Source organism: Eretmochelys imbricata, chromosome 6, assembly GCF_965152235.1.
Source record: "Eretmochelys imbricata isolate rEreImb1 chromosome 6, rEreImb1.hap1, whole genome shotgun sequence".
Lineage (NCBI taxonomy): Eukaryota > Metazoa > Chordata > Testudines > Cheloniidae > Eretmochelys > Eretmochelys imbricata.
Genome location: NC_135577.1, coordinates 15,319,684 through 15,332,307, shown reverse-complemented (window position 1 = coordinate 15,332,307; position 12,624 = coordinate 15,319,684). Strand labels below are relative to the sequence as shown.

Below are 12,624 nucleotides of genomic sequence, written 5' to 3'. Positions count from 1 at the left end.
AAAAAGACACAAAAACAGGAATCTACATTCTATTCAGCACAGCTTATTTTCTCAGCCATTTAAACAAAACAGAATCTAGCGCATATCTAGCTAGATTACTTACTAAGTTCTAAGACTCCATTCCTGTTCTCTTCCCGGCAAAAGCATCACACAGACAGAGAGAACCTTTGTTTCTCCCCCCCCAGCTTTGAAAGTATCTTGTCTCCTCATTGGTCATTTTGGTCAGGTGCCAGCGAGGTTATCCTAGCTTCTTAACCCTTTACAGGTGAAAGGGTTTTTCCTCTGACCAGGAGGGATTTTAAAGGTGTTTACCCTTCCCTTTATATTTATGACAGGCTCATTAAGTTTTTACAAGCCCCTTAAGCAAACAGAGCACATTAACACATGGCACCGGAGTTCACAGACAGACCCCTGCTTTGCAGGCAGACCCCAAAGAGCTTGCAAAAAATCATCCTACAAAGCACCTAACATCAAACCCCTAGTGCTTACTATTTATGAGTCAATGGGAATATTCTGAAGAGCCAGAACTATAGCAGATAGCAAAGATCTGGCCTTAACGGTTTCCAATACCTCTCGCCAAACAAATTTGAAACCTTAATGGAAATCACATGTCTGGAATCCAAGTGATTTCCATTAAGAAAAGCATCTCTCCTGGGTACTGCAACCCTTGAGCTGGGACTGGGACAAACGGCAGGTTAGAAAACAGAAGAGTGATACTGCAAATCTGAAGGAACAGAAATGGACACCGTGTAGAGTCAAGCACGAGGGTTTATTGCACACAGCTCTGGCGGAGTGTCACTTTGCTTATTAGACTCAGAGACACTGCTAAACGATTGATTACAATAGATTATAAAGGGTGCGCATGGGTGGACAGAAGTGATGGGGTGGGAGGTCCCGAGCCCCTGGATAGGTTCTAGCAGCAAGACAAGATTAGCACAATAAACCAGTAGTCTAAAAGATTACATAATGGCCCCGCCCATGGCTCAGGTTAACATATTGCTAATACACAGGTGTATTAATAGTTTCCCTCAAACTATTCCTGTTGCAATGTGTAGGTTAAATCCTGGATTTTGGTGTCCATAGGAATGAGGTAGCTCTTCCGGTTGTCCAACAGGTACATTCCTGGGGGTTTAAAGCAAAAAGACAGTGAAAAGTACACAAAAAAGTAATTGTTTTAGGGTTCACCATTGTGTTTCTGAGAACTAGAGTAGGCAGCTGTGAAGGGGGTGGATGTCATATCTCATACTGACATGTTGGGCCTCTCCCTGAACCCTGGTAGGCCTTTGGGGATGGTGTTCACTATCTCCTTCCTGCATCAGGAGTAGACTTTGAGGCTCTTCTTAGTGCTTTGTGTGTCTGTAACTCATGATAATAACACCCAATTACTATTCCCCATCTGGAGTTTTGCTGACTTTGCTTATCTAGTTGAAACAAAGCGAGGTTGTCTCCTGTTTTTCTTAGCCATATATTGTTCATTGTTAGCTAGGCCCCAGGCCTCAGACCAAGCTGTGGAATTTGGGCCTGTGTGAAAAGTTCTTAGACAGAGACTATGGCTATGTTTTTACATACATGTTAATGGATTTTGGCCCTTCAAAATCAAACTTTAAAGCTATAATACATGTTCCCAGACAAAGCTAAATCCAAACATTTTAAGCAGCTGTTGGAGGTAGCCTTCATTTTAGGAACTAAACTAATTAATCTATGTACCAATTAAGCAATTCTGAAATGCTACCCAATTCAAAAGCTAGGCATAAATAATACATTGCCATTTTTGTGGTTATAAAAAGTTATTAAATGTGATTTTTAATGACAGATTTTGGGAGGAGAAGAGATGATTTATTTGGATTCTTTTTAAAAAACTAACTCAAGTAAGCAGTAACTGTGTTTTTTTTCTCCAGCAGAGTCTCTCCCAACCCCCACAGCCCAGCTAGGGCTGGGAGAGACAGAGTCGAACTCTCCTCTTTCCCAGGCCACCACCCACCAGGAGATCAGTCAATGTGGAATAATCTTTCACTCGCTCTTTTGCATGCTCATAAAGCTTTTCCTGCTCTGCCTAAATGCTCCCCTCCCTTTCTACGTTCATCCAGTTACTCTCCCCCAGTGCTTTGCTATATACAGCCATCCCACTCAGTGGTGTGACTTGGACTGTCATACGCTTTCCCTAGGCATCATTCAGCTAAGTGTTATGGATTTAGCTTTTTCCTCGTAATACAGCCCCTGGATGTCTTCTGTCACTCTTCTACAAGCGCCCTCTTCTCTGTCAGTACCTTGGTGCCCAGAACTGCCCCTCATCACAGCTCAGAGGGACACAGACACTGGGACATTTAATTATTTTCCCTCCTGCCCAGCATCTCCAAATACAAATGAAAGTACAAACACTTAGACCCAAGGTAAGCCCCATACCCAGGGCTGTCCTCATGATTTTCGGTGCCCTACACAGTCCGACCACCCGCACCCACAGCCCTGGGCTGCCCTCAGGGGTACAGTGGCAGGAGCTATGGAGGGCAGGGAGGCTGGGGGGTGGTGGAGCAGGCAGAAGGGAGAATGGCGCAGCTGGCTGGAGCTGTGGGCCGGGAGGAGGAGCAGGCGGAACGGGGAGCAGTGCAGCCTGTCAGAACTGCAGGCTGGGAGGCAGAGCAGGGGGTTGGGGGCCGGGGAATTGGGGATGCCGGGGCCAGGAGGTGGAGAAGGGGGTGGGGGGCCAGGGAATGGGGCTGCCGGAGTTGCCCGCAGCCGGTGGTGGCCTTAAGCATATGCAGCATAGGGTACCGCCACTAACTGGTGTGCCAAATTTGGTGTTGCCCTATGCAGCTGCGCATGCTGCATTTGCCTAAGGATGGCCCTGCCCACACCGCAGGCACAGGAAAGAGGCTGCAACCAGCCTGTGACTGCCAGCCCTTATGACTGGGCTTCTGCCCCCAGTTCCTCCCCCAAGTCAGCTCATTCCTCAGCATTCAACTAGCTGAAAGGGGGCTCCAAAGAGGATGGCTCTAGACTGTTCTCAGTGGTAGCAGATGACAGAATGAGGAGTAATGGTCTCAAGTGGCAGTGGGGGAGGTTTAGGTTGGATATTAGGAAAAACTTTTTCACTAGGAGTGTGGTGAAGCACTGAAATGCGTTACCTAGGGAGGTGGTGGAATCTCTTTCCTTAGAAGTTTTTAAGGTCAGGCTTGGCAAAGCCCTGGCTGGGATGAGTTAGTTGGGGATTGGTCCTGCTTTGAGCAGGGGGTTGCACTAGATGACCTCCTGAGGTCCCTTCCCGCCCTGAGATTCTAGGATTGTGCAAGGGGTACTCAGTAGGCAGAGGCAGCTCCATTTCTAGCTCACAGAATGGCATCTGAGGGAGCCCAGCCCCCCTCTCACAGCTACCTTCTGCCTGCAGGAATTGGATTTGCTTTCCCAACCCCATCCCAGCTGCCCCAACGGGAGCCTGGATGGCAGGTACTGCTCAGGCTAATGAAGAGCACCTGAGTGATCTAGAAGCCATGAGTTACTGAGCTCAGCTGCCAGCCACTTTCAGCAGGGCAGGGGCCAGGACTAGCAGGAAAGGGTGTTCACAGCCCCCACAGCACAGCTGGAGCTTGGAGAGACACAGAATCACTCTCCCCTCCAAGGCAGCCCATCTAGGGCTGCAAACAGGTGGCTGCTTGAGAAAGTCACATCTCTCCCCAGCGGCTGCACGCAGCCCAGCTGGGGTTGGGAGTCCTGGGAGAGCCCAAACTTAGTTTCCCCATCCACCTCCTATTCCCCCCACCACCTCACCTTCCACATCCTCTCTCCAGCGTCAAGAAAGCACCTAATTAGTGGAGGCACGGTTGTGCGACTCCACTAATTAGGTTGGCAGCCTTTCATTCCCTTATGCCCGGGTGCAGCCATGCAGATGCACACACTTTAGAGGGAACTATGGCAGCCTATATTTTCCTACTTAATTTCAGTCCATTACTCCTAGTTGTGTTCTCCTAGACCAGCCTAAACAAACCCTCTCCTTTGGAGTGTTCTTTTCTGTTTTCCAGAAGCTGGGAATGGGTGATAGGGGTGGATCACTAGATGATAACCTGTTCTGTTCATTCCCTCCAGGGCACCTACTACTCTGAAACCTGTTGGAAGACAGGATATTGGGCTAGATGGGCCTTTGGTCTGACCCAGTATGGCCACTCTTATATTCTTAGGTTATTTTTAGAGAATGGTTATGTTTGGTTTAGTCATGCTCTACAGCTGACCCATATTCTTATGTCCATCTGAGTTCCACTTGTCATAGTACTCAAAGGGGTGTGAACGACAACTGTATGCCATGTGTATGTCCAAATTCTAACCAGGGGATTATCGGAGCACAACAACGCTCCAGCTGTGCCTTCTTTTCCTGGCCACATGTCCTATATCGGGGCAGGGGAGGGGGTGGTCTAGAGCCCTACTCTGGGAAACCCACCTGGCCAGGGCAATCCTGAGATGGCCATCTATGCTGGCTTTACAGTGCCCAGGGAAATGATGGATTCTCCATCTCTTACAGTCTTCAAGACTGTGTGCTTGTCATAGGCTGATTTCCCACTCTGGCACTTAGCCCTGGTCTACACTAGGCGTTAAGGCTGCTAAATTCAACCTCAAATCGATTTAACCCTGCACCCGTCCACACGACGAAGCCCTTTTTTTCAACTTAAAGGGCTCTTAAAATCGATTTCCGTACTCCACCCCCGACAAGGGGATTAGCGCTTAAATCATCCTTGCCGGGTCAAATTTGGGGTACTGTGGACACACTTAGACGATATTGGCCTCTGGGAGCTATCCCAGACTGCTCCATTGTGACCGATCTGGACAGAGCTCTCAACTCAGATGCACTGGCCAGGTACACAGGAAAAGGCCCGTGAACTTTTGCATTTCAATTTCCTGTTTGGCCACCGTGGCAAGCTGCAGGTGACCATGCAGAGCTCATCAGCAGAGGTGGCCATGCAGAGCTCATCAGCAGAGATGACCATGATGGAGTCCCAGAATCGCAAAAGAGCTCCAGCATGGACCAATCGGGAGGTACGGGATCTGATCGCTGTTTGGGGAGAGGAATCCGTGCTATCAGAACTCCTTTCCAGTTTTTGAAATGCCAAAACATTTGTCAAAATCTCCCAGGGCATGAAGGACAGAGGCCATAACAGGGACCCGAAGCAGTGCCGCATGAAACTTAAGGAGCTGAGGCAAGCCTACCAGAAAAGCAGAGAGGTGAATGGCCGCTCCGGGTCAGAGCCCCAATCATGCTGCTTCTATGATGAGCAGCATGCCATTTTAGGGGGCTCAGCCACCACTACCCCAGCCGTGTTGTTTGACTCCTTCAATGGAGATGGAGGCAACACGGAAGCAGGTTTTGGGGACGAGGAAGATGATGATGATGATAGCTCACAGCAAGCAAGTGGAGAAACTGGTTTTCCCAACAGCCAGGATCTGTTTCTCACCCTGGACCTGGAGCCACTACCCTCTGAACCCACCCAAGGCTGCCTCCTGGACCCGCCAGGCGGAGAAGGGACCTCTGGTGAGTGTACCTTTTAAAATACTATACACGGTTTAAAAGCAAACATGTTTAATGATTAATTTGCCCTGGCATTCGTGGCTCATAAGGCTTTTGCAAAGGTTTCTGGGGAGGGAAGCCTTATTGCGTCCTCCATGGTAGAACACTTTACCACTCCAGGCCAGTAGCACATCCTTGGGAATCATTGTAGAACAAAGCATTGCAGTGTATGTTTCCTGGCGTTCAAACAACATCCATTCTTTATCTCTCTGTGTTATCCTCAGGAGAGTGATATCATTCATGGTCACCTGGCTGAAATAGGGTGCTTTTCTTAAGGGGACACTCAGAGGTGCCCGTTTCTGCTGGGCTGTTTGCCTGTGGCTGAACAGAAATGTTCCCCGCTGTTAGCCATGGGGAGGGGGGAGGGACTAGCCACGCACTGTGGGGAGGCAAAATGCGACCTTTTAACGAAAGCACATGTGCTATGTATGTAATGTTAACAGCAAGGTTTACTGTGAAAGAGTGTACCCATTGTTCTATAAAATGTGTCTTTTTAAATACCACTGTCCCTTTTTTTTTCTCCACCAGCTGCATGTGTTTCAATGATCACAGGATCTTCTCCTTCCCAGAGGCTAGCAAAGATTAGAAGGTGAAAAAAACACACTCGTGATGAAATGTTCTCTGAGCTCATGCTGTCCTCCCACACTGACAGAGCACAGACGAATGCATGGAGGCAGACGATGTCAGAGTGCAGGAAAGCACAATATTACCGGGAGGAGAGATGGCGGGCTGAAGAGAGTAAGTGGTGGGCTGAAGAGAGGGCTGAAGCTGAAAGGTGGTGGCAGCGTGATGAGAGGAGGCAGAATTCAATGCTGAGGCTGCTGGAGGATCAAACTAATGCCCTCCAGCGTATGGTTGAGCTGCAGGAAAGGCAGCAGGAGCACAGACTGCCACTACAGCCCCTGTGTAACCAACCACCCTCCTCCCCAAGTTCCATAGCCTCCTCACCCAGACGCCCAAGAACGCGGTGGGGGAGCCTCCGGCCACCCAGCCACTCCACCACAGAGGATTGCCCAAGCAACAGAAGGCTGGCATTCAATAAGTTTTAAAGTTGTAAACTTTTAAAGTGCTGTGTGGCCTTGTCCTTCCCTCCTCCACCACCCCTCCTGGGCTACCTTGGTAGTTATCCCCCTATTTGTGTGATGAATGAATAAAGAATGCATGAATGTGAAGCAACAATGACTTTATTGCCTCTGCAAGTGGTGATCGAAGGGAGGTGGGGACGGTGGTTAGCTTACAGGGAAGTAGAGTGAACCAAGGGGCGGGGGGTTTCATCAAGGAGAAACAAACAGAACTTTCACACCGTAGCCCAGCCATTCCTGAAACTGGTTTTCAAAGCTTCTGTGATGCGCACCACGGCCTCCTGTGCTCTTCTAACCGCTCTGGTGTCTGGCTGTGCGTAACCAGCAGCCAGGCGATTTGCCTCAACCTCCCACCCCACCATAAACGTCTCCCCCTTACTCTCACAGATATTGTGGAGTGCACAGCAATCAGTATTAACAGTGGGAATATTGGTTTTGCTGAAGTCTAAGCGAGTCAGTAAACTGCACCAGCGCGCTTTTAAATGTCCAAATGCACATTCTACCACCATTCTGCACTTGCTCAGCCTGTAGTTGAACAGCTCCTGACTACTGTCCAGGCTGCCTGTGTACGCCTTCATGAGCCATAGCATTAAGGGGTAGGCTGGGTCCCCAAGGATAACTATAGGCATTTCAACATCCCCAATGGTTATTTTCTGGTCTGGGAATAAAGTCCCTTCCTGCAGCTTTTGAAACAGACCAGAGTTCCTGAAGATGCGAGCGTCATGTACCTTTCCCGGCCATCCCACGTTGATTTTGGTGAAATGTCCCTTGTGATCCACCAGTGTTTGCAGCACTATTGAAAAGTACCCCTTGCGGTTTATGTACTCGCCGGCTTGGTGCTCTGGTGCCAAGATAGTGATATGGGTTCCGTCTATGGCCCCACCACAGTTAGGGAATCCCATTGCAGCAAAGCCACCCACTATGACCTGCACATTTCCCAGGGTCACTACCCTTGATATCAGCAGATCTTTGATTGCGTTGTCTACTTGCATCACAGCAGTCCCCACAGTAGATTTGCCCACTCCAAATTGATTCCCGACTGACCGGTAGCTGTCTGGCGTTGCAAGCTTCCACAGGGCCATTGCCAGTCGCTTCTTGACTGTGAAGGCTGCTCTCATCTTGGTATTCATGTGCTTCAGGGAAGGGGAAAGCAAGTCACAAAGTTCCATGAAAGTGCCCTTACACATGCGAAAGTTTCGCAGCCACTGGGAATCGTCCCAGACCTGCAACACTATGCAGTCCTACCAGTTTGTGCTTGTTTCCTGGGCCCAGAATTGGCATTCCACCGCATGAACCTGCCCATTAGCACCATGATGCCCACATTGGCAGGGCCCAGGCTTTGAGAGAAGTCTGTGTCCATGTCCTCATCACTCTCGTCACCGCGCTGACGTTGCCTACTTGCCCGGTATCGCTTTGCCAGTTTCTGGTGCTGCATATACTGCTGGATAATGCTTGTGGTGTTTAATGTGCTCTTAATTGCCAAAGTGAGCTGAGCGGGCTCCATGCTTGCCATGGTATGGCGTCCGCACAGAAAAAAGGAGCGGAACGATTGTCTGCCGTTGCTCTGATGGAGGGAGGGGCGACTGACGACATGGCTTACAGGGTTGGCTTACAGGGAATTAAAATCAACAAAGGGGGTGGCTTTGCGAGAAACTGAATGATCCCCTCAAGGATAGAACTCAAAACCTCAAGGATAGAACTCAAAACTGGGTTTAGCAGGCCATTGATTTCACAGAGGGAGGGAGGGAGGAGAAAATGAATACAAAACAAATCTGGTCTATTTCTTGTTTTGAGCCACTTCATCTATCTTTATACATTTTGCTGGCAGCAGACTGTGCAGTACGACCACTAGCCATCGTCATCTCCTGGGTGCTCGGCAGAAGACAGTGCAGTATGACTGCTGGCCATCATCTTCTGCTAGCTTCAGATTAAAAGACAGTGCACTGCCGGTAGGACTCAATCGCCATGAAACGAAACAAGAGAAATGACCTGACTGAGTCACTCCCATGTTTGCCCAGGTGCCCGGTTAAAAGAGCACCCAGGACTACGTTGACGACGGCTACCAGTCATACTACACTGTCTGCTGCCAAAAGGCAATAAACTGCTGCTGTGTAGCAATGCAGTACCGCATCTGCCAGCACCCAGGAGACATACGGTGACGGTTAGCTGAGCGGGCTCCATGCTTGCCGTGGTATGGCGTCTGCACAGGTAACTCAAGAAAAAAGGTGCGAAACGATTGTTTGCTGTTGCTTTCACGGAGGGAGGGAGGGAACGGGGACCTGAAGATATGTACCCAGAACCACCCACAACAATGTTTTAGCCCCATCAGGCATTGGGATCTCAACCCAGAATTCCAATGGACAGCGGAGACTGCGGGAACTGTGGGATAGCTACCCACAGTGCAACACTCCGGAAGTCGACGCTAGCCTCTGTATTGTGGAAGCACTCCGCCGAGTTAATGCATTTAATGCACTTAGAGCATTTTGTGTGGGGACACACACAAATCGACTATCTAAAAACGATTTCTAAAAAACCGACTTCTATAAATTCAACCTAATTTCGTAGTGTAGACATACCCTTAGAGTGCAGAATGTGGGGGCCCTCAAGAACTTTCAAAATTAATACTTGTCACTCCAGGCTTGTATTAAACTTCCAAGGTTACAGCTTTTCTCTGACCTTGTATTGGTAAATGCTGCCACCACCTAAGTGTAGAACCCCTTCGAGAGCCCAGGAAGGCCCACTTGGGAAATTCCTTCCTGTTGGGTACCCTCAAGCCCATTCACCCCCCACTCCAGGGAAGAGCTGAGAAAGGAAAAAAAAAAAAAAAGAAATCAGCTGTTGCCACCTGCTAACTAAAAACATATGCACAAACCTCTTAAGACACAGAAATCCAATCAGGTTCTTAAAAAAGGTAAATTTTATTGGCCAAAGAAAGAAAACGCATCTGAAAACTCAGGCTGTTAGGGATTAAACACCAAAAATAACTTTCTTGGGGTCCATCTTAACGGTTACAAGCAAACAAAAACAAAACAAAAGCACCTGGGGTTAGCACAGGTGAATCCACCAACCAAAACAAAAGAAAAAAATCCCATATTGTGTCTTTCTAACATTTCCTGTGCTACTTACATATCTAGGGTTCCAAATGAGTAGTTCCTAGGTATGACGCTGATGATTTTCAATACCTGGCTCAAAGCTTGCAGCCTGTTGCTGCCTTGTCTCTCCAGACCAGAGAACAAAGACCCCCACACCCAGCAATTTTTTCCCCAATTGGAAAGGGTCTAGCTTCCCTATTGGTTCTCCTGGTCAGGTGCCAACTCATTTTAAACTTGCCCCTTAACCCTTTACAGGTAAGGCAGTTAGGGTGCAGCTGCTAGGGAGGATTCTACAGCTAACTGAATGTCTGGGGAGTTACATAAGGGTGCTACCCCCACCCCTATCTGTCACAGTGCTATTCTGGAAGATCTACTTTAATCAAATGCAAGCTTTGGTCTCAATACAGGGGAACTGGGTGAAATTCAATGGCCTGGGCTATACAGGATATCAGACAAGATGAAGTAATGGTCCTTTCTGGACTGAAAATCTCCAAATCCATGTGTAGTTTGGTTTACTCACCACTTTTCTTAACTGTTACGGTCCCTGTTGTACCATTTGCTGAGGTCCCTTCCAACCCTGATAATCTATGATTCTATGACCTTCCAATGATTTGGAAGCAACCAGAGACTTGACTTAAGACAGCAGTTTATCCCATCACTGCTACAAGCCTGATCCAAGAACTTTGCAATTATTGTATGTATTTGATTCCTTTAACCAATTTTAACTCTCATGTTTCTTTCCTTTTTATAAACAAACCTTTAGATACTAAATGATTGGCAACAGCATGATTAGTGGGTAAGATCTGAGTTGTATATTAACCTGGGTATGTGGCTGGTCCTTTGGGATCAGAAGAAAAGAACCCTTTTGTTTGATTAAATTTATTTTAAATAAACACTCACCATTAAGTCTAGTGATTTTGGCAGTGATACAAGGACTGAAAAGGAGACTGCTTTTCTGACTTCTTGTTAGCCAGTGTGGTGCAACAGAAATTTACTTTTGTTGCTGGTTTGGTATATCTTATGGAAGAATAATCACCAGTTTTGTGGTGTATCTGTCTTATTTCGAAGCAGTTTGTCCTGAATTTGGTATTTTCAGTTGTGACCCACTGAGGCACAGTGACACCCTGTTCTAAGGGAGAAGCTGGGATTGTGATTGGCTGCAGCTGTCTGAGGCGGCCCAGCAGGAGAAGTCTGTGCGAGAAGATTGAAGTAGCCCTGGGCCACGTAAAGCAGAACAGTCCGGAGGCTGAGGGTGGGCAAGTGCTCCATAACTTGTGGTCCCACAGCTGGAGCTTGAAGCAGAAGAAGGGCTTAGGCACCAACTAGAGGTGCAACCGAGGGCTGAAGAACTTTGCCCTCATGCCAGGGCACAAGGTACTCCTGCAATCAATGTGTGTAGGTCTTGGGGAACCCCGGACAGAAAGTGTTAAGGTTTGTGGAAGTTGTGTGGTGAAGAATTGCCCCTCTTGTAAGGGGGCTGTGAAAGCCTGAGTGTTTATGGGAACCCATGGAGGGCTTGAGCCTGGAGAGCCTAGTGCCTGGAGTACCGACAGCACTGGCCTGGAGCGTGTGTGTTATGAGAAGAGATGGAGCACTTGTAAATCAGGAAGAGGAGGAAGCAACGTGCTCGGGAAGGGGCTGCTGCAGGCAGCCATAAGAGGAAGTACTACAGGGGCCTCGGAGTAGCATTGGGGGTGGGAATTGGAGGTTGGTGGCAGCTGTCCTGCAAATGAGTTAATGTGCGACATTCTGCTGTGTATGCAGAGCGTGAGATGGAAGGAAAATGTGTGACTCACTCAAGATGGATGATTCTAGGCAGGCAGGTGTTATTAGCAACTGTAGAGAGCCCAGCACTAATGATCCTTCAAAGAAAAATAAAGCATTCGGTATATTCAGATCCATCCAAACACTAATTTCAGAGTGGGACCAGAAGTGATCATCACTGTTTTAATAGCAACAATGGAAGTGTCACCTGACACAGATCCTGGATGACTCCATAGCAAAAATGATATGGAGCAAAATCATCCCCTGAGGTAGAAATCCATGTGTGAAGAACAGTTAGTGAAGAATAAAATATTCTGTAACATCTACTCCTTCACCATTTCTCTTGGCTGTAATTTAGCCTAGAAGTTGGGAAAGTAGAACCAGTTAAGCAGCACCATCATTGTTTTCTGCTTAAAGAGACAGTACCATGTGGTACTTACGCACAACTCTAATTTATAAAATTTGCAAAAGAATTTAGGATTTATGGCCAGTAGGAATATGGATGGAGGGCTCTATACTTATCAGATATCCCCTGCTCCCTGTAATTCTAAATATAATATTTTCTTTTTCTCCTTTAAAAAAATTATTGCCCTGCTTCTAATACTAAAAGGGGAATAAAATGCACAAAATACCATAATCAATATTGCAGCAACTTATATAGAAGCACACAGCCTGCAATACCCTATATAGCATGAAGCACATAGTAAATTCATATAATAGCAGGCCATAACCAGTCTCCACTTTCCAAAACGACATATAAAATGTGTAACTGGGAAACCTTAAAAGGTTTAGCATCTAGGAATCTGAACACTTAACCAAACCTACAGAGGCTCTCACTTGGTCCCGTGACCATCTCCATGAAGTCCTGCTTATCCCCATTGTGTGATGGGATTTCGGGGGCAGGAGAAGTTGCTTGCTACCCACTGTCTTGTGGTGCCCTTAGAAGATAGCGGGCCTATGGCCTCTATTAAAGATATCTCTTCTCTCAGCTACCAATAGGCTCCCTTGGTTTCACCCACAGACCAGACGTAATCCACTCTAGGTCCTCCCATTGCCTGACTCCACAGGGTCTTCTCTTCCCATCCACAGCCATGTACCTTCCAAACAAAACCTCCTCAGTGGTTCCCTTGCTCTTTCA

At 47.7% G+C, this 12,624-nt stretch overlaps 2 protein-coding genes across 3 annotated transcripts in view; both read left to right on the top strand.

Moving 5' to 3' along the window:
* Positions 1 to 12,624, top strand: part of LOC144267148 (NACHT, LRR and PYD domains-containing protein 12-like) — a 355,964-nt gene that overhangs the window by 15,104 nt on the left and 328,236 nt on the right. The gene's annotated exons all lie outside the window — the stretch shown is intronic.
* Positions 3,228 to 6,727, top strand: LOC144267150 (uncharacterized). Its single transcript, XM_077820866.1, has 3 exons — positions 3,228 to 5,019; positions 5,116 to 5,512; positions 6,077 to 6,727. The coding sequence occupies exons 1-3, from the start codon at positions 4,828 to 4,830 to the stop codon at positions 6,139 to 6,141; spliced, it is 654 nt and encodes a 217-aa protein (XP_077676992.1). The 5' UTR covers positions 3,228 to 4,827; the 3' UTR covers positions 6,142 to 6,727.